The 19539-nt window shown below is 46.6% G+C and overlaps 1 protein-coding gene across 1 annotated transcript in view; it reads left to right on the top strand.

Moving 5' to 3' along the window:
- The window catches only part of TNFRSF11A (TNF receptor superfamily member 11a), a 51163-nt gene extending 41241 nt beyond the window's left edge, over positions 1–9922 (top strand). Inside the window, exon 10 of the mRNA XM_028102985.1 lies at positions 9446–9922. Coding sequence (XP_027958786.1) covers positions 9446–9792 — 347 coding nt within the window. The 3' untranslated portion in view covers positions 9793–9922. The remainder of the gene's footprint in view (positions 1–9445) is intronic.
- The last annotated feature ends 9617 nt before the right edge of the window (positions 9923–19539 follow it).

Genomic DNA, 19539 nt, shown 5'->3' with positions numbered 1-19539 from the left:
GTGTGAAAACGTCAGCAGCTGTTGGAAGAAAAGAGCTGGCCAAATTTAAAGAGAGATTTTTTTTTTCCTTAGTGTCCTGAAGCCAAAAGCCAGATCTCGGTGCCCTAGTCTGGTTTTCATTACCATTTATCTCTCCAGCACTAAAAAAAGAAAAAAAAAAGTGTGTCATCAACTAAATGGTGCTAATTTGTAGGAAGTTCACACTGCTTTCTCTCTTCATCTGGTGCTTCGCCATGCAAACTGTCCGTGGAGAGTCTGCCTGTGGGTGCCAGTTAGAGGGCCAAATTCATTCTCGCCCCAGGAGAAGCGGCAGCCAGACTGATTTTTGAGGCTTTGCTCTTCTCTCCATAATTACTTCTACATGAACAGGCCTTCTGGTGTCTGGTCAAAATAGCTCTTTCTCATTATTGCTTTTTTTTTTTTTTTTAAAGATCGTCATTATTTATGTTCTATAAATGTGTAAAAGAGGATGGAGCTTGGGTGAAAGATCAGAAGGAGTCTAATCCTATTTGATCTCCTGAAAGCCACTGTTGCTCTTGGGGACTTGAAAGAGGTGGCCTTTTTTATTAGGTTTTAGATTTTTTTTTAAGATTTTATTTATTTATTCATGAAAGAGGAGGAGAGAGAGAGAGGGAGAGAGAGAGAGAGAGAGAGAGAAGCAGAGGGAGAAGCAGGCCCTGGGATCATGACCTGGGCCGAAGGCAGACGCCTAACCATCTGAGCCACCCAGGCGCCCAAGGTTTTAGATTTTTATTTGTGGGTATTTAAAACACACACACACACACACACACAACCAAATCAAGTGGTTTCTGGGAAAATGACATGATTGGGCACTTCCTCAGTAAGGACGAGTATCTCCTTTGCTCTCAGCATCCCTTTGAAGAGAATGATGGTTCTTCAAACAATTCTACAAGTGTAATTTTTGAAAATAACATCCAACGTTAAGGTTATTCTAGCAATGTTATAACCCTTCAAGAACGGTGAGAATTATTAGCAAAGACCAATACGGGAAAAACATATATTTGGTTATGTCTTATAAAACCATTTCTTAATTTACATCTTAAATTACTATCCTGATGACATAATGGTGGCGCCCTTGGTTACAAATCCTTTCACCTGGAGTTTGGAGAATTCTTACTGTGTCCTGAAAATTAGTTCATGTGAAAGAATCACTTCTTACAACTAATGCGTCTACAGTGGCTGGGAACTTGCTTTTGGCTCCTGAAATCACTTTCTTGCTTCGGCCGCTTCCGGAGCTGGAAACAGATGTTTATTTACAGGGTCCACGGCGGTTATTAATGAACAGCAACTACATATTTGTTTTTCTATCATATCTTTATTGAGGGTCTATTGAGCCCCGGAGACTTGGGAAAACCAGCAAAACAAGTAGAGATTGAGGTCAGGGAATGGACAACTGAAGAAATCAGTAACTTGAGACAGCAAGGCCTTGGGCCCCCTGCCGCCCCACCCCCAGCCCGCTTGCCACCCCTTCCGCACCCCCACCCCCCCACCTGCCACCCCTTGGCCTTCTCTCTCCCAACACCCCCAACGTAAGTTTTGGCCAAAGCCAGCCCCTTTTCCTACAGACACCTCTCACTTGCCTCTTCTGTTCTGTCATGTGCTTCTGCTAGTGTGAGCCACCCTGTCCCCACACTGTCCCCTTTTCCAGAGCGCTCCTTCCTCCTGTCCTTCAAGTCACAGCTCCAGTGCTACTTTGGAACCAGGGAGGGCAGGTGTGCTGGCCGAGCGGCCACCCTCTCCCCCCCGCCCCCCCCCCCACCGCCGCCGTGCACTTTCCGTCTTTGTTACTGAGCCCGGCAGGCACACACCTTTATCTACAAGCGGCCTCTAGGTAGCACACCATTCAGTGGGAATTTCCATGACCTTTGCCACACCTGATCTTTCCAGTATCTCCCGAGGCGGCTTAGTCACAGGGTGTGAAGGTCATCCATTCAGCCAGTCATGAGTAACTAGAGGAACGGGAGACCGTACCCCCCTGTTTGTTCCCTAAAGTCACTCTCAGCCTCCCACATTTTCAGTCTGTTCTGGGAGCTGGAGGCCAAGCAGAGGATGGAAGGACTGGCCTGAGCTGTCCTGGACCGACCTCAGTGTCCTGGGTAGAGGAGGCAAGGTGAGCTGGTTCATCCAAATGGCAGTGACACACCAAGGCCGATTCCTGGGAGCCCAGGGCACTGGAGGTTGACCCCGTTTCTCCCCAGCCTCAGTCTCCCATCCCTGGGTCCCCCTCTCTTGAAATGACTATTTTTGACCATCCGTTTCCATCCCGAAAAGACAGATAAAGCTTCTCCTACCTTAATTTTCTTCCCTTTCCCTCCCCCTGCCGCAAGCAATGGACAACACTCTATCTAGTTCTAACTTTCTTTTCTTTCTGGTTGGAATGCCATCCACTAGCTCGTGTTTCGCTTTTAGCTAAGGACTGCAAGGGCAAGTATTAGCTCATTGACCCTGTAAGTTAAAAATGATATTTTATTATTTGGTTGGTTGGCAATATTCATTGATACTAAAAGTCAATGCATTCTTTCAAAGTATATGAAAAACTTGGTTACTGTATACTTTAATTCAGTCCTGCTTACTTTCTCTCTGTTCTAATGGGGCTCATTTTGGAAGAGTTTCATTCGTAAGCCATTCTAAGTAACTTTCAAGCATGATTCAGAATGGAACTATTAAATACTGCTTCCCTTCCCTTATCATCATCATATACTCAGTTTCTTCCAAATGCCTAAAACAGAGCTTGCATTTCCATAAAAAGGAAAATCACATGAGAAGCATATGGGTTAAATATAAGTTTTTAAAAAATTCCAAAAGAACTCTATGTAGCCTGGGTAGTTTGAGTGTATTTGTGTATATTTTTAGTTCTGTTCCTTGGGAGAAAATCTACATGACAATTGGGTGGTATTATTTGCTATAGTTCTTGTGATTTAATATTCATACGTTATGCATTTTAAACAACATAATAAGCTTTTGGGAAGTGTGTATTACCTTGCTTAAAAATGTGAATTCTGCAGAGACTGAGTTCTTAAAACAAAGCTTGTTTTTCTCTGCCCAAGAAAGAGAGATTCCATGGAGCCGCCATGTCAAGCATGGACTTAGCAAAGTGTAGACATCTTTCTGGTTAGGATGAGACACTTCATTTGTCCATTGTTTCTGTTGACTTCAATGCTATTTTTAACTGTCTCAAGTTACCTGAAGATTTTGTTAGTTAAGTCACATTAAATATTAATGTTAACCCAACCAACCCATTTTAAATGTTAGAAATTCTTCAAACTTTCTCTAATTTAGGAAAAATCCTCCTGTCATTCTGGCTCTCAAATCCCACTTTTAGGTAGCTTCAAATACAAGTCCCAGTCACCTCGTGTTGAGAGATGAGGAGACTATTTTGACCTCCTGATCATCTGATTGTGAGGCTGTCCCTTAAGCCACTGTTCTGCTGCTATTAAATTGGCGCCATCAATATTGATTTCCTTTGTTCACTGTGTGTTGGAGACTCTCCAGTGTGCTGCAGAATAAGGGTCTGGGATAGCTGACTACTCTGGCTGAGCGAGGGGCTGTGGCCAGGCCAGGCCCAGAAGGTTCCATGCGCAGGGACGCTAGGGTCTGTGCAGTAAGGGATGGCTACCTTGGCCTGTGGGTCACCTCCCTTCCACCGGCTGTCTCCAGAAGGTACTATTTTCACTATCCCTGGTTCTCTTGTGAGGAAAGTTCTTTCCTTCAACACCTACAACCCTATGTTTTTTCTCAAGTGACAGTAAAGGTAAGATCAATGCCAGGGACAGCCTAGCAGGGGAAAGGTGTCAGAAGGGCAGCCGAGGAAGAGAAGGAAGGGGTAGTGACGGGCCCTTGCTTTGCCTTGTATTCCTGGAGGCTGAATAGACTAAAAGTCTCAGGCCTTTGTAAGGCATCTTGGATCAGCCTTATCTACACGCTTCTTCTCTTTTCGTATTTCCCCTTACCAGCTACCAACAAGGGCCTCCGCCCCACCCCCACCCCCGCCACCAACAGCAGAACAATCTGGGGCTTCCTTGGCCCTCAGTGGAAAGAGTTACCCCTTTGGGGCAGATATCAACTATAGAAGCTATCCAGCCATGCCCAAAAGGAGGCCCTACAGCACCCACACAGTCATGCAGCTTGCTGACATGGGGACCCACTGACTTGCCCTCTCTGGTCTACTTGCATAACCCTATAACACCCTTCTGTCCTAAAAGGTAGCACATCATAAGGAATTATTTGCTATTGAGAAGGACAATTCAGGACTTATGTGTATTACAGGAGAAGGATATTACCAACTCATTCTGAACCCTGTGCTACAGGCAAGTCATCACTGACCTGTGTGAGGAGAACAAGACTATGGGGGTTTAGTGCAGAACGATATAGAGGAGTGTTCAGACCAGTGACAGTCATAATGATGATTTAGTTTGGCAAAGAAAACAAAAGTTGGTTAGATTTCTGGAGGAAAGTGCCCTCTCTGTCTTTAAGACATGTTGAGATCCTCCAACAAGACACGGATGGAAAAATGACATTACTGCCCAGCACATTCCCTCCATGTCTCTCCCTGGGAGGGCCACCTGCCGGGAGTAGTAATGCCATCAGCATCCCTGTGACTGATTCCCTGCGATTCCCCGAGCATTTTCAAATCCATCCTTGTTTGGCCCTTACGCCATCCTGCGGGTGCTCATTCATTCATTTCTTCTTTCATTTAACAGGTATTGTGTGCTACTCTGTGTGGCTCCACCCGCCAGGCTAGCAGGACTTGAAACTTGATTCGCATTTCACAAACGAGCAGACCGAAATCTGGAGAGGTTGTTAGGTGGCTTGTCCCAAATCCCACAGCTAGGGAGGGCCGAGTAGGACCAGACCAGAGCTTCCAGACCCCTGCTCTCTCCTCTGTTTCTCCCCACTTCTTACCCTCCTGGACTGAAACCTCATCCCTTTAGTCAGCAGAGAGCACCTTCTGCTCTTCAGAGACCACAAAATCAGGATGACATTGACATCATTAGATGACTGGCAGGTGAGTCTGCATTAAGACAAGCCATGAAAAAAGAAGGCTCTTTGACAGTTTCCCTCCTTAAGGCAGAGAAGGGAGAAAGAAGCCAGCCTGGAATGCTCCCATGCAAAGTAGCTGCGAGCTGGTGTTTGCAATGCAGCCAGCCCAGCGTGGAGGGAGCACTCAATAAATTCTGGATTTGGGGCGTTGTTTCCATTACTGTTGTTACTATAATGAGTGCACACATAACCATAGATTAGCACACATTCTTCTCTCCCTCTGTAGAGTAAGCCCACAGTACACTGATTACTCACACCTAATGGATCCCTCTAGAACAGCCAGGCCCTTCTGCTCCCACTTGGTGAATGGCTGTGCGTACTAAATCCATGGGTGTTCCCTGTCCCGAGACTGTGAGTTGATCCTGTTAAAACTGGTGAGCTGGTAAAAAGAAGTGAGTTTGAAAAGCATGAGAACTGTTTCTGTGAAAACCGTTCAGTGCTTTGGGACTATTCAAAGAATGAGTTGCTAAAATCTTTTTGCTGTTGAAGCTGAGGTGGGTGAGACAACTATGAACGTTGAGGGAAGACAACTCTAGTAGGATTCTGCACTTAGACTGCTTGGCAGGTGGCTTGGTTCTCATTCCACTTTAAAGAAACCAAGACTCTAGACTATAGGCAAAGCAACAAAGGTATCATTGATACCATCACTAGACTTTTTCTTAAAGGGACGAGCCTCAGTGCTATATCAGAAAGTTGGTGTCGAACGTTTCACAACAAATGACAAGTGGCTTTGAACATCAGGGAAACATATCATAGGATCCGTGTTGTAGTGGCACCGTACGTAGCCTCTGGGACTCAGTGTCTTCCCAAACATTGAGTTCTTTATCAGTACAGAAAATCAGATTCACAAACACTTCCGCGATACTGAAAGATATCCAAGTTATAAGAGGTTACCTCCAAAAAGAGTGACACTGAATTAAAGCATCGGTGTGGGGGGAAGAACCCAGAGCAATACTCCCAAGAGCTGCCTGCTGCTCAGGACCCACTACATCATTTCCAGAGCCCAGTGAAAGATGAAAACACGAGGTGTCCATGTGCAAAAATTAATAAGAAATCCAAGACGATGACAGCAGAGCATTTAATCAAGCATGGCCTTCTGAGGGTCATGTGCCCATGAAGACAGCTCTGTAGCCACTTATGTCATTGGCAGATCAGTAGAGCTTTTTAAAAGTTCAGTCTGTACCAGTTTACTACTCTCATAAAAGTCGGCATGTACAGAATGGGCTTGGACTTGATCAAAGGTGGTTTTTGTCATTAATGGTAACTTGAGTAAAAAAAAAAAAGAGAAAGAAAAAATGTGAAGAATAAAATTGCTTTAGAATCTTATACTCTTTCTAGATACGTTTTCTTTACATCCCAGTTATCAGGAAATTAAAGGCCTTGTTCTTGTCCACCCCCCATTCTGTCCCTCCCCCACCCCCAAAAGAATAATATTCTTGATCCAGTCTAAGTCAGAGCATCCTGAAATGTTCAAATATATCTTAGGCGAAAGGATTTGAGTTCCATTTTAGATGGAAAAAAGGAATATAGATCCTATGGGTTATAGCAAAGATATTGTTTGCCCCGAGGTAAATTGGCATGGGATGAAATTCTTAATGTGAATAATTAAACAAGATCTTGATGTGCAAGATGATAAGAAAAAATGGGCTTTGACTTGAGCTCAGACAAACTGAAGATTCTGACCAGGAAGAAGGTAAACAACAGTGTGTGGATTAATGAGGATGATTTGTTGGGAAATAAAATTTAAAATGAGGGAGAAGTCATATATACCATGACATCAGTAGATAAGTCTCCGTATGAAGAGGACGAAGAAGATGGGAGATTAAATTCAAAGCCATAAGTCAATCACACAGGGGCTAGTGATGCCCTCTGCTAGCTCTCCATTATTCTACTGAGATCAACAGAATCAGCAGTCACTGATGTTTTAATAATAGACTGAGAAAATCATACTTTTAAACAGCTTTTTAAATCGCTTTTATTAAACAAACATGGTGTATTTAAATTAGAATAGAATGTTGGTGGTATCTTCCGTCATACTGTTAATTTCTCAACTTGACTTTTTCTTTTTTTAAGATTTTATTTATTTATTTCAGAGAGAGAGACACAGCGAGAGAGGGAACACAAGCAGGGGGAATGGGAGAGGGAGAAGCAGGCTTCCTGCTGAGCAGGCAGTCCGACGCGGGGCTTGATCCCAGGACCCTGGGATCATGGACCTGAGCCGAAGGCAGATGCTCAACCGACTGAGCCACCCAGGCGCCCCTCCTGCTTTGACTTCTGTTAACTAGTGATCTCTCCACTGGGAGGACTTCCGAGTCACGGTATCACTCCTGCTGCCGCCACAGGAGAGGCCCCCGTACCAGCACTGGGTCAGTAGTTGCTGAGTTACTTGGAGGAGTCATTTACAAGCCCATATCTTGGGCATCTTTTTAAACCTAAAACATAACTTAACATTCACAAGGATTATTTTTAGTAAAGGGCCATATGTGTTGGCTGATGATAGTTTTTTTTACATTAACCTCGTGATCTTAATTTCCACTCTCTCTGTCTCTAGTGTGGCATGAGAAATTGTAGACATTTGCAAAGCAGATGTGAGTCCAAGATCCTTCTGCCCTTTTCATGTGTTTTGTTTTGTATCTTTTTTCAACAGTTCTCTTGCCCATGTCTCCTTACCTACCAGTTCAGCGGTTTGTGGATGTTGTCTTTTGTTTTGCGTTGAGTGTGACTCACTTTTATTTGGGTCTTGCGTTCACTTGAGTTTTTACAGAAAGTTCCCCTTCTTTATCACTTACATTTCACCACTTTACAAAATATATAGTTAATTAGATTTCCTAATGAGTTCAACTGGTAAAAACAGAACTGAGAACTAACTCGGTAACTGGTGGGAGAAGGAAGGCATAGACATACTAGAAAGTAGACTCCTAACGTAGAGTACACCGTATGTTAGGAGCACCTGTTGGTATATTTCAGAGGCCATGGAGTGATCCAGCTAGCTGGTGAATGGAAACACTAGCTGGCCTCCCCCTTGTTGCTTGGGTGGGGGGGTCATTAGGCAAATAAATCCCCACCACCATCTTGAAATATACCCCATACAACTGCCTATGAGAGAAATAGCATGAGTCATAAATCTTTTTGATTTGTTGCTCACACTTGAAATCTGTTTTCATTTGAAATCCTTATAGTTTCCTGGGTCACTGGGCCTCCATCTCAGCTTCTCTGAAGGTACTTTGTGGGTGGAGGGAAGGCTCCCCAATGGGATTTCCTGTAGGCTGTTGGTATTTTAGTCAGACCATCCAAAACATGCCTTCCAAACTTGGGAAAAATCTCTTCTTGTGGAGTGGTGATAGAAAGTTAATTTGTATAAATTATTACGAAGCTGGGTCACAGTAGATGAGAAAAAAAGATGAAGTTAACAGTGAAGAGCCATTTTGATGTTCATCTCTTCTCGCCAGAATGAAAGATTCTGTTTCTGATACTGAGTGTTGGGACATTTCTGCATCTGCTTGGTTTATGGCATTTATTTTCACCTGGGACATTTCTAGAGTATCAATTTTTAAAATAGAAGAGTAGTAAGGGTAGCAAGTTTCCTAACACTTGTTGAATTTTCTATTTGTTTCCCAAAAGGCTCATCAGTTCAAGACTGGTCAAATCTAGTCACCCACAAAGAAGTGATGGTAGACCCCCTAGGGACAAATCACCCTCAGGGTTCAGAAGGAAAGAGTGATTTATAGGATTTCTTTTTTCCACTTTAGTCTTATGAATCTCTTTTGTTCCAGGAGTTAAAGGTGGTAAGGAAATTGATTTAACCTCTGCTAAATACCGAGCCTGGGTGGACCCATGGCCCTCCAGGGCTGAACTATTAGGGACCTCCGTGGAAGGTACAAAGGTGTGACAATCTGGTCACCGGGGAGGCTGAGCTGGTGGGCTCCAGGGTCCTATCAGGCAACGACCTTCCCTCCAGAGGTGCGTTCCCTTACTGACGCATTTGGCCACAGCCAGGCCACTGGCTGTTTGCGGCCTGTGGATCTCCCGCACGCACACCCTTTCCCAGGTAACGGCTGCACCTGTTACAGTCTAACACCTGATGTGCTCTCCTGCCGGTATCCTGAGTCCCATGTGGCAGATGACGAAACTGGAGCACGGCCCGTAGTCTTGCTTCTCTTTTGCCTTCTCTCGCCCTCCTTCCTCTGCCTCAGTCGGTCCTGGTGAGCTGACAAATGAAGGAACCAGTGGGAGTGTCCGATGCACTCTAGAGACGGTGTCGGTGAGGGGAGGCCGCTGCTAGAACAGCCTGTTTCCTTGGGAAACTTCCCTCTCACAAGACCGAGTTCTCATCAAGAACTGATGACTCACCTTCTGCGTGTTCTCTCTTCCTCTCCCCTTGTAGGAAATGTGACTGGAAACAGTAACTCCACGTTTATTTCCAGCGGGCAGGTGATGAACTTCAAGGGCGACATCATCGTGGTCTACGTCAGCCAGAACTCCCAGGAGGGCCCGGCAGGGCCGGGCAGCGGCGCGGGGGAGCCGGTGGGCCGCCCGGTGCAGGAGGAGAGCCCGCCGCGCTGCGACTCGTTCGCCGGACTCGGGTCGCGCTTCCCGGACCCGTGCGCGGGCCTGGACGCGCGCCTGGGCGGGGGGCTGCAGGAGCGCGGCGCCCCTGGGCCCGATAAGGCCTCGCGGCCGGTGCAGGAGCAGGGGGAGGCCGAGGCCGGCGCTACAGGGGCACGGCGCTGAGCGGCGGGGGACCCGCAGCGGCTCTCGGCGCCCCTCGGAGCCGCCTTGCCTGGGGGCGGGCGCCGACCTCTGAGTCTCCAGCCTGGCCTCCGCGGGCCCCACAGGGGCCGGGTCTCTACCCCGCTCGGGAGCCAGGGGCACCTGCGCCTGGGCGGGGCCGGGGGGTGGGGCTCCGCACCTGCGCCTGGGCGGGGCCTGGGGAGAGCGCGCTCCTGCGCCTGGGCGGGGCGGTGGCCCGGATCTGCTCCCTGAGGGCCCTCCCTTCGGTACATCCGCGTCGAATGACCTGACATTCAGCGCCCACCTTCTTGCTCTTTATGTAGAATCGGGCACTTTTTAAAAAACCTGCAATTGTTATGACCATTTACTGATACCCACAGTCACGTATCATCTGATGACACAGGTACACGACGCTCCACTTTTTACCTCCTTTTAGGGTTTTCCTCCGTCCCCTCCTGTTCCCCATTATCATTTCATCAGTAGTTTGTCTCTTTATGGCATCTGTTTTAATGATTGTTCTGTTCTCTTTGGGTCCGTTTTTTTCCCTTATATTTGTATTTCATTTCCATAACATTTTTCTTGATACTCTAACCCCCTTTTGTTTTTACTCTGTAAGGGTTCTCTTGAAAATTCTCCTAAGGGTGCTGGTCTTTATATATTTTCTTTTGCACCCCTTCTTGAAAGTAGGTTGCCTGTGTTTTGGTGATGGGTTTTTTGGGGGGCGGGGTAGGCAGGGAGGTCTGTACTAAGCACTTTTGGTGAAAAGGCCAGGACTGTGAAGCCTAGAGGGAGGCTCAGGAGCAAGTGGAGAGGATCTTCGTCTTTGCAAAATTTTCTGTGTTCTGTTTTTTTCTTTTTTTCTTAAAGGAAGAAAAAAGGGAAACCCTGCTTTCCCCCTGAATGTTTTTAAGTTTCTGTCAATCCACAGGCAGAACTAAGCTGTAATGTGTCCTTCTTTCCCTCACCCCAAAAATGGCTGACCCCTGAGGTGAAGGTATTTACTCATTCCAGCAGAGGCAGTCAGGTACTTTGGTAACTAAATCTCTAAAATCCAAGTTGCTGCAGCTCGGCATTCTTACTCTTGATGTCTCTCTCAAAAATACGTGAGAAATGCATAGGACACAGGACAGCCTGAGTACAGGGTGAAAAGCAGCTGCCAGGGAAATTCAAGAAAGAAGGGATGGGGCACCTGGTGGCTCAGTCAGTTAAGCATCTCACTCTTGGTTCCCACTCAGGTCATGATCTCAGGGTCTCTGACTCTGCTTGGAACTCCCTCTCTCCCTCTGCCCTTCCCCCTGCTCTCTCTCTCTCTCTCTCAAATGAGTAAATAAATAAAATCTTAAAAAAAGAAAGAAGGGTTAAAGCTGACATGTTAATTTGTGTTTTCTTTTTCTAGATAAGAAGTGCATAAGTGTGTTTAGGCCGTAGACCCTATTTTCGTCCTAAATAATTGTGCATCTGTGATTCAGCCTTGTAGAAATGGTAAACATTTCTGCTATTTTCCAAAGCATCTTATTTAAAAACCAAATCCTCATATTGTGAATTTAAGAAAACTTATCACAGAGATACTTTTCTCTTAGATCAGCCCGCTTGTGAGGAAACACACAGCGTGAGTCAGATTGAAAGGAAGTACCTGGGTTCTTCCATCTGTTGTGGTCAGTGAGTATTCTCATATACCAAAAAAAAGTTAAAATATCTAAGCAGATTAAAATTAATTTTGTGGATCTGGTAGGTTTTAAGAGTGCTAATAGTGGTCAGTGTCCAGACTTAAATGGCCAAAGGTGTCCAGCTGAAGGAATGACCATTGGTCACTGGTTTCTCCTTACTGGTTGCAGGTCTCTTGGAAATGCTGGAATAGTAGCAGTCAATTGTGACTTTTTTTTTTTTTTTTGAGAGAGAGAGAGCATGATTGGAGGGGTGGAGGGAGGGAGAGGGAAAGAGAATCTTAAGCAGGCTCCACACCCAGTGCAGAGCCCGACTCAGGGCTCCATCTCACCACCCTGAGATCACGACCCGAGCCGAAATCAAGAGTCGGATGCTTAACCAACTGAGCTGCCCAGGTGCCCCTCAATTATAATTTTTAATGGAGAAGCAGAGGGTAGCTCTATAATTTATGGGACTTCTTAGCTTACATAAAAAGCTGCAGGAAGTAACTGCACTGCTGGGATGATTAGTTTGTGGGAATTTACTGTCTGTTCTGCCCATTTAGTTAACATCCATCCAAAGAGAGATGTCATAAAAATGGAAGAAACCACTATACCTTTTGATATGGAGTGTATTAAACAGACAAAATGTGGTTCACAGAGTAGAATGCTAAAGCTAAAGACCCGAGTCTCTACCGTGAGTATCATCATCTCATGATACTACTTTGACCTTTCTGTGCTTTCATATTTCTTTCTATAAAAAAGCACTAGTGATCATTTTTGACACTTACCCAGAGAAAACAAAAGGATGTTACAGTGAATGTTTAAGTATCTTGAGCTCCTTCAACAAAAGGTGCTAAATAAATCCATAAGAATCTACTTTCAGAAAAAGGTGGTATTCTTTCCCACCCTGATCCCTACATTCGATATTGATCCAAAGACAGTTAAGTGGTAGAAATGTATGGCAAATAGAGGTCTGTGTCTATGTATTACAGAGACATATAAGACAGATGTAAACAGAATAAAATGAAGATAATAATGAAAAATTTGGGGGGAATGTGATAAAGAGATTATTAAACTTAGCGTTCATCATAAAAGTTGTTTTTTTTTTTCATGGCTTGCTTGAACAGGGCTCTTTGTAAAATAATTGATGTGACTTCTTCCTGATCTCTGTGGTCTGCTGTGGTGTCAAATGTTGGTTATGTTATTTCTTATCGGTGGAACCCTCAACAACAGAGTTGGGACAGAAAATGCTTTGCTTTGACAATGTATCTGCTGTTGATCTCATAAGAAAATTTTTTAAATTCAGGTTAGCTATGCAGTGAAAGAGTTGAAAGGGAAATGGATTCTAGGGTCTCCTGCCCACATTTAGCTCCACTACCAGAAGAAGGAAGAATTCATTTCTCTCTCTACCTGTAAGTGCAAAGAGCAGTTTGAATGTGATGTAGTCGAACCTTCCTGTGGCAGGAGGAAGGGGTTTCTGCTATGTAACAAGCACCCCAAAACGTAGTGGCTTAAAGCAACCACCATGTATTCTGTGGGTTGGCTCAACTTGGCTGGTTCTTCAGGCCTGGGTGAGCCTGGTAAAACTTGCTTACCCATGTGCAGGCTGGCTGGCTGGCTTGCTGGCTGGGATTAGTGGGGCCAGACTAAACACTCCCCATGTGCTCCCTCATCCTTTCAGCAAGCTAGTCTGGCCTTGCTCTCTGGTGGTGGCAGGTTTCTGAGAGAGCAAGTGTGCCAGGCTTTTTGAGGCCAACGCTCAAACTGGTATGCTGTGACTTCTGCCACACTCTGTTGGTCAAAGCAAGACACAGGGGCAGCCCAGGTTCAAGAGCTGGGGGAGACAGACCCCCTGCTCTAAGCGGGAAGAGCTGCGGCGTGAGAGAGGAAGAGGGATGGATGCAAGGAGGGGAAGAATGAGTCCCTTTTACCATCTGTCTACCATTGGAGTATTGTTCAGAACAAAATGGTGTGGAATAAAATCCTCCCAGAGCTCATCTGGGAGCAGGAGAGGGATGTTCCTAGCCCCTAAGGAGTGCTTCCATCACTGGGGATCACATTCGTACAGAGAGACACCCACATCCATATTTAAGTATTGAAATTCCTTCCAAAGCCAAATATCCATGGCTGGGGACCTGGATCGACTGTACTACTGCATTCCATTGGCACAGGTCATTGAAAAGCGACTATTTGTAAAGTCAAGAAAACTGGTGAGACCCTTGGGTAGAGGAACCTGTTGGATAAATAGATAAAAGAGGTCACGTTCACTCGTTGTGCTGACTCAACAAACTATCTATGGCTAGGTACTGGGCAAAAGAGTGAGTTGGAGCAAAGGTTCTGTCTCCGGTGGGAGAGGTGTCATTTTGAAACGTTTGCTCTTTGACAGTCTCCAAGGGCACGTGGCTCCCCTTGGCCATCTGCTCTGGGCACCAGTTGCATAACCCCCTTTAAGGGGAGGGAATAAGCATTCAAAGGCCTAGGCATTCAGTTGGTGAGTCATCATTTTTATTTATGCTTGGGCCCTGAGCATCCCTGAGAAAGGAGGTGAAGCTAGCTAAAGTCCTAAGGCATCTGGGGACATCCTAGAGAGTTAGGGAAGACCTTGGACATTGCTCTGCAATAGGGCACCAGAGGAGCTTCTGGGAACAGAGATTAGCTGTGGAATTCCTGCCACAGCATGCCACCCCTACACCCACCCCCACCCCCCGACTGCCGCCAAGGAGGGGCTGTGCTGGCTGGTGAACAGACTGCCTTGCAGCAATGATGCCTTGCCAAAAAGAGGTGGGGACCCAAAATCGGGCAGTGGTGGGGCCAGCAGCAGGCACAGCATGTCGGGTGGAATCACGGAAGCCAAGCCCAGAGGGGCAGGGGGCCACGGATGCTGGAGACCCTGGCCCGACACCCCCATGGCTGCCCCCACTAAGGAACTGACTCCCTTAGGAAAACAACTCAGTGTCCCCCAAGGTCTGAACAAGGGGAGCACAGAATACATTTCCAAGTGGGGAGGGACACCTAAGTGACCTCTGATTGTGACCCTCGATGATTCCCTTCACCCTGGCTTCTCATGCTCTTGTGAGCCTGACTGTCTCTCTAGGTCTGTCCACCTTGTTACTGCACAGTTACCTTGACCCCAGGGTGAAGTTGAAACCCCTCCTTAGTTTGCGTCTCTTTCCTCCATTCCCCTTGGTAAAACCGACATGCAGGAACACTTCCCCCCCCCCCCAAAATCTTCATTTAAGAATGAGGTTGCCAATAGCATAAAAGTTAAAATGACAAATTCCAGGACGTTTCCAGTATCTTCATTCTACTGCGAGGTACTGGAGACGTTCCCCTGTGTAATGGAGCAAATAGAAGAGTCGCAGTCAGATCCGGAGTCAAGAGCCAGCCCTCCTGCTTCCTGACTTCCCTCGTGCAGCCACCCTCCTTAGCTCTATTTCCCACGTGTGTAAATTGAAGATAACCCTATTAGTTTATAGGGTTGGGGCGAGGATGGGATGGGATGAGGGACAACTGTGCACCAGCAGAGCTCCTGGAAGATGTTAGTGGGAGAGACCATCTGTTACACATCACCCTCCCCCTGTCTCTTACAGCTGTCCATGTGGTGGCCTCAGACATCATGTCTCCTTCCTGAGTCGGGCCACACAACTATTAACTAACCCTGCCGCCCACCTCAGACACCTTCCCACTCTTTCAAACTAGGTCCAAGAGGTGCGCCTTTTCCATTGTAAATTCACAAGACTGTGGTAGCTGACCCAAAGTTGTTGTCTCCTGATGTCACATGGAGGGAAGGGGGCTTATGCCGTGTAGCCCCCCAATATACCACCTTCACTGACCAGTACAATCAGAATGGGCACCGGGGGGCCTTTCTGTCCTGGCCTCTGACATTTGGGAAGAGTGAGGGATACCGGGATGTGCAGGTTGAAAGGCTGTTTCTTGGGTGCCTGGGTGGCTCAGATGGTTAAGCGTCTGCCTTCGGCTCGGGTCCTGATCCCGGGGTCCTGGGATTGAGCCCCGCATTGGGCTCCTGGCTCAGCGAGGAGCCTGCTTCTCCCTCTCCCTCTGCCCCTCTCCCGGCTCATGCTCTCTCTCTCTCTCTCTCTCTCTCTCTCTCTGTATCTCTGCATCTCAGATGAATGAATAAAATCTTAAAAAAAAAAAAAAACAAAAAAAGGCTGTTTCTTTTTCTCCCAGTTTGGGAAACATAATAAATTGGCCACCAGCTTGGAAGAGGTGGCATTATAGGCCCAAGCCCCTTCGGGGCTGGGGGTGGACTGGAGCCCTTCCCTGTGACTTAGGCCGTTGATTTCTTATGGGCAGGTATAGCCCTAAAAACAAGGCTATGTGGACTATAAAGTCATGAGAAAACTACCTTCTCGTGATGAGACTCTGACGAGTTGTCTTAATTTAGGCAGAGGCAGTGAAACATCTTACCCTCAAATGGAAAAGCAAATTCAACCTACTGGCTTTCATGGCTTATTCCAATGACAAAGGAACCATGAAAAAAATACATATTTAAGGTTCTTAAAAGAGCTTTTTCTCAGTGGGAAAACAAACATAATTTTTCCTATCAGGTTTATTGAGTTTGTGATTTATATCCAGTAAGATTCTCCCCTTTTTAGGTATACAGTTTTAGTATAAGTTTTTGACGAAAACTTATGGTTGCGTAACCCACCACAATGAAGATAGGGACTATTTTCAGCACCCTACGATTTCCTGTTTCCCTTTGTAATCAATCGTCTTCGTTTTACCCGCCCCCCCGGGCAACCACTATCTGTTCTCTGTCCCTATGGTGTTACCTTTTCCAGAATGTCGTATGAATGGAATCCATTTGAGTTTGGCTTCTTCCAGCATAATGCCCTTGGGCTGCATCCAAGTTGTTGGGTGCTTCAGTAGTTGGCTCCTTTTGATGGCTGCGTAGTATTCCATGATAAGGATGTACCACAGTTTATCTGTTCACCAACCTTTGGATTCCTTCCAGTTTGGGGCGATTACGAATAAAGCTGCTATAAAAACTTGTGTGGACATGTGTTTTCATTTCTCCTAGGAGTGGGATTGTGGGGTCATAGGGCAAATATATATGTGGAATTGCAAAATCGTTTCTCTAAGTGGCTGTGCCATTTTGCACTCAGGTCAGCAATGAATGAGAGTCCAGTTGTTCCACACTCTCATCAGCACTTGGTATTGTCAGTTATTTGTTTTAATTTTAGCCATTCTGCTAGACATACAGTATCTCATTGTGGCGTTAATCTGCAGTCCACGATTTTTTATTTTCTAAAAAAATTAAGTTTCGGGAGATGTATACCAGTAATATTTATTCAGAGTAAATGTTTTCCACAATAAAAACTCTTTTCACAGTGGGACTCCCAGTGTCAGGGCCGAGAGCCACCACTTACTCAGTGGACTGTCACATCCTATAAGGCTTTCTGGAATGAAGCAGGCACACTTCTAGGGAGCACGTTCAACCATGGAAACCGTGAGTTTGTGATAAACATGCTGACATAAATGTCTTTTATTGGTTGAGGAAATATGGAATGTTTTTCTATTGATATTTTCTGATTTCATTATTTTTATATTCATAATATAATAATGAGTGACTGAGTAAGGAGGAAAAAAGTAAAGACAAACTCCTATCTTCTGTGTGTGGAAATGGAGAGAGCAGGTGGCCTTGGGAAAGGCTGTCGGTCACCTGAATGTAGGGCCAGGTAGTGTCTGTTGGCCTGGCGGGTAAGGGAGCTGTTGTTGCCTGACAAAAATGCCTCCACGGTTGCCCCTTGGTCTGCAGAGCTAGTGCTGGGGGACAGAGCAGCTTCCTGAGAGGGTCAACACTAGGGAGCTTCTTGAAGGATCAGGAGCATCCTAGTGAGGTCCCCCAGCAGGAAGGACACCAAGGGCTCCCAAGGGGCTCTTGCACTGGTGGTGAAGGGTTGGGCTGGACAGGTGGGTGCACCTGAGGCCCAGCACCTCTGACTCCGCTCTGGAGGCTAAGGCTGTGGGTGAGCAAGGTAAATGTGATTTTAACCCTGGAGCCTCCCCTCCCCTCAGCAGTCCACAGTATCTGTATGAGTGGGACAGTGCTGGACAGTGACCAGAGGCTGTGACAATGCACAGCTGAGCTCACTAGCCTTTCTCAGCCTCTCTGAGGGGTATTTGGAAGGAAAATCTGTTCCCTTTGGACTGAGTAAGAGCTTGGGGTTCTTGGATGACTAGAGGGAGAGACTTTACAGGTGAGCAGTTTGACAACATGGGGCCCCAGCAATTAAAAGGAAAAATAAAAGAGGTGTGGCTGCATTTATACGTGCAGGTGGTAAAGTAGAATATGCCAGAGATGGACAGATGATGAGAAAAGAGGAATCAGGACATTATGAATTTGACCACAACTCCCCCTCCCTCCCCAGAAGACCAAAATCTTTCACATGGACTCCATGGCCCCCAGCCCTCCAGGACCATCTCACACCACTCCCTTCCACTCCGGTGGCCCTGGTCTTCTCTCCAGTGCACACACCTCCGGCCTCGGGGCATTTGCACGTGCTGTTTTCTCTAGCTGCAGTTTACTTCCACAGTTCTTCCCCTGGCCCTGACTTCTTCCCTGTCAGATAGACAGGGAAGGTATTAGTAACTCTTTTTTTAAAAAACCAATCAGAAAATGAGGACAATCTAGATGGGGAGAGGCCATGACATGGACTAGGGGTCACTGATGAGGAGAAAGCATCAGAACCAGGGAGTCTCTCTGGCTGCCCCTCCCCAGCCTCTTCCACTATTCCTCTCTCACTTCCCTGACTCCCTCTTTTCTGTAGTTCCTCATTCTGTGTCTCCTTCTCTCTCTTTTCCTCTTGCTCAAGCCATTCTCTGCTCTCTGCCTTGTGCCCCAGGCACTTGGTGTCCCTCCCCTTTCCCTCCTCCTGTGTGGGTCCCACATTCCTGATTGTTCCCTCAATGACTCCCTTGTCCCTCCCTGCCTTAATACTTGTCTCTGGACACTTAGAGCCTCCCCTGCCTCCTCTCCTCCTTTCCTCGGTCCCTGTTCTTGTCCCTTCCCCCTGGGTCTTCCATTTCCCTCCCCCATCCCAGGGGCCCCCAGCTGCAGAGGGTGCTGTGGTGAGATCTTCTTGCTAGAGTTTAACCTTCTACTGATCACTCTTTTAGAATTTGGCCTTTTCCTAGAAGTTACCCTGTTTGTTCATCTTGCGCCAGTGGGCATACTGCTTCCATTGCATGGTGAAGTGCAGACCCCATCTTCCTTTAGGAAGGACCCCCTCAGACGCAAAGGGTGAGGTTTGGACTCTGCCTTACCGTTTCAGCCACTGGCAGCATGTATGCATCCATAGCACTGTCTTTAAAATGGTTTTTTAGGGACACCTGGGTAGCTCAGTCAGTTAAGTGTCCAGCTCTTGATTTCGGCTCAGGTCATGACCTGAGGATCATGGGATTGAGCCTCCATGTCCCATCTGGCTCAGCGCTCAGCAGGGAATCTGCTTGAGGTCTCTCTCCCTCCGCCCCTCCCCCACTTCCCCTGCGTGTGCGCACCCTCTCTCAGATAAATAAATACATCTTTTTTAAAAATGCTTTTTTTAAAGCCCTGCTCAATGCTAGTTGAAACCAACAGCTATTTCTGACTGCTTCAATGGTTCGTGCGGAGGTTTCGGGGACTAGGAACCCACTCGGGTGAAGTCAGGGAGGGATCTCAAGAAACCAGAGAAAAATGAACCCCCAAATGTTGGAAGGGTGGGACTGGGGTAGCCCCAGGCACTGCCGCCTTGTTCTTCTCCCTCCTGTTCCTCCCAGTCTCTCTTCCCCAGCCTTCAGCTCCCAAATCCTTTCATTGCCAGTGAGTCTACTACCCACTGGCCATATATGTATGTGTGCACGTGTGTGTAATATATAAACTTTGTGTGTGTATCTGTACAGCATATAAACTATCCAGTTTATACATATGACTGTTCCAAATTCCAGGTGATAGACTCTGGTCAGCCCAACATAACTACTGAGTCAGAGTATTGTTCATAGTGTACGTGGGTCAGTCCAATCAGCCGGGGCCAAGGAGGGTCACTGATATAAAATGAGGCTCCCTGGGACGGTCAGGCCTGTGGTAAGAGTGTGTCCA

This window comes from Eumetopias jubatus, unplaced genomic scaffold, assembly GCF_037043125.1.
Source record: "Eumetopias jubatus isolate StellerSeaLion01/CBP00866 unplaced genomic scaffold, mEumJub1_p1.0 scaffold_16, whole genome shotgun sequence".
In the NCBI taxonomy this organism is placed as follows: Eukaryota; Metazoa; Chordata; class Mammalia; order Carnivora; family Otariidae; genus Eumetopias; species Eumetopias jubatus.
Note: the sequence above shows the minus strand (reverse complement) of the source record. Positions and strands in the feature narration are given on the sequence as shown.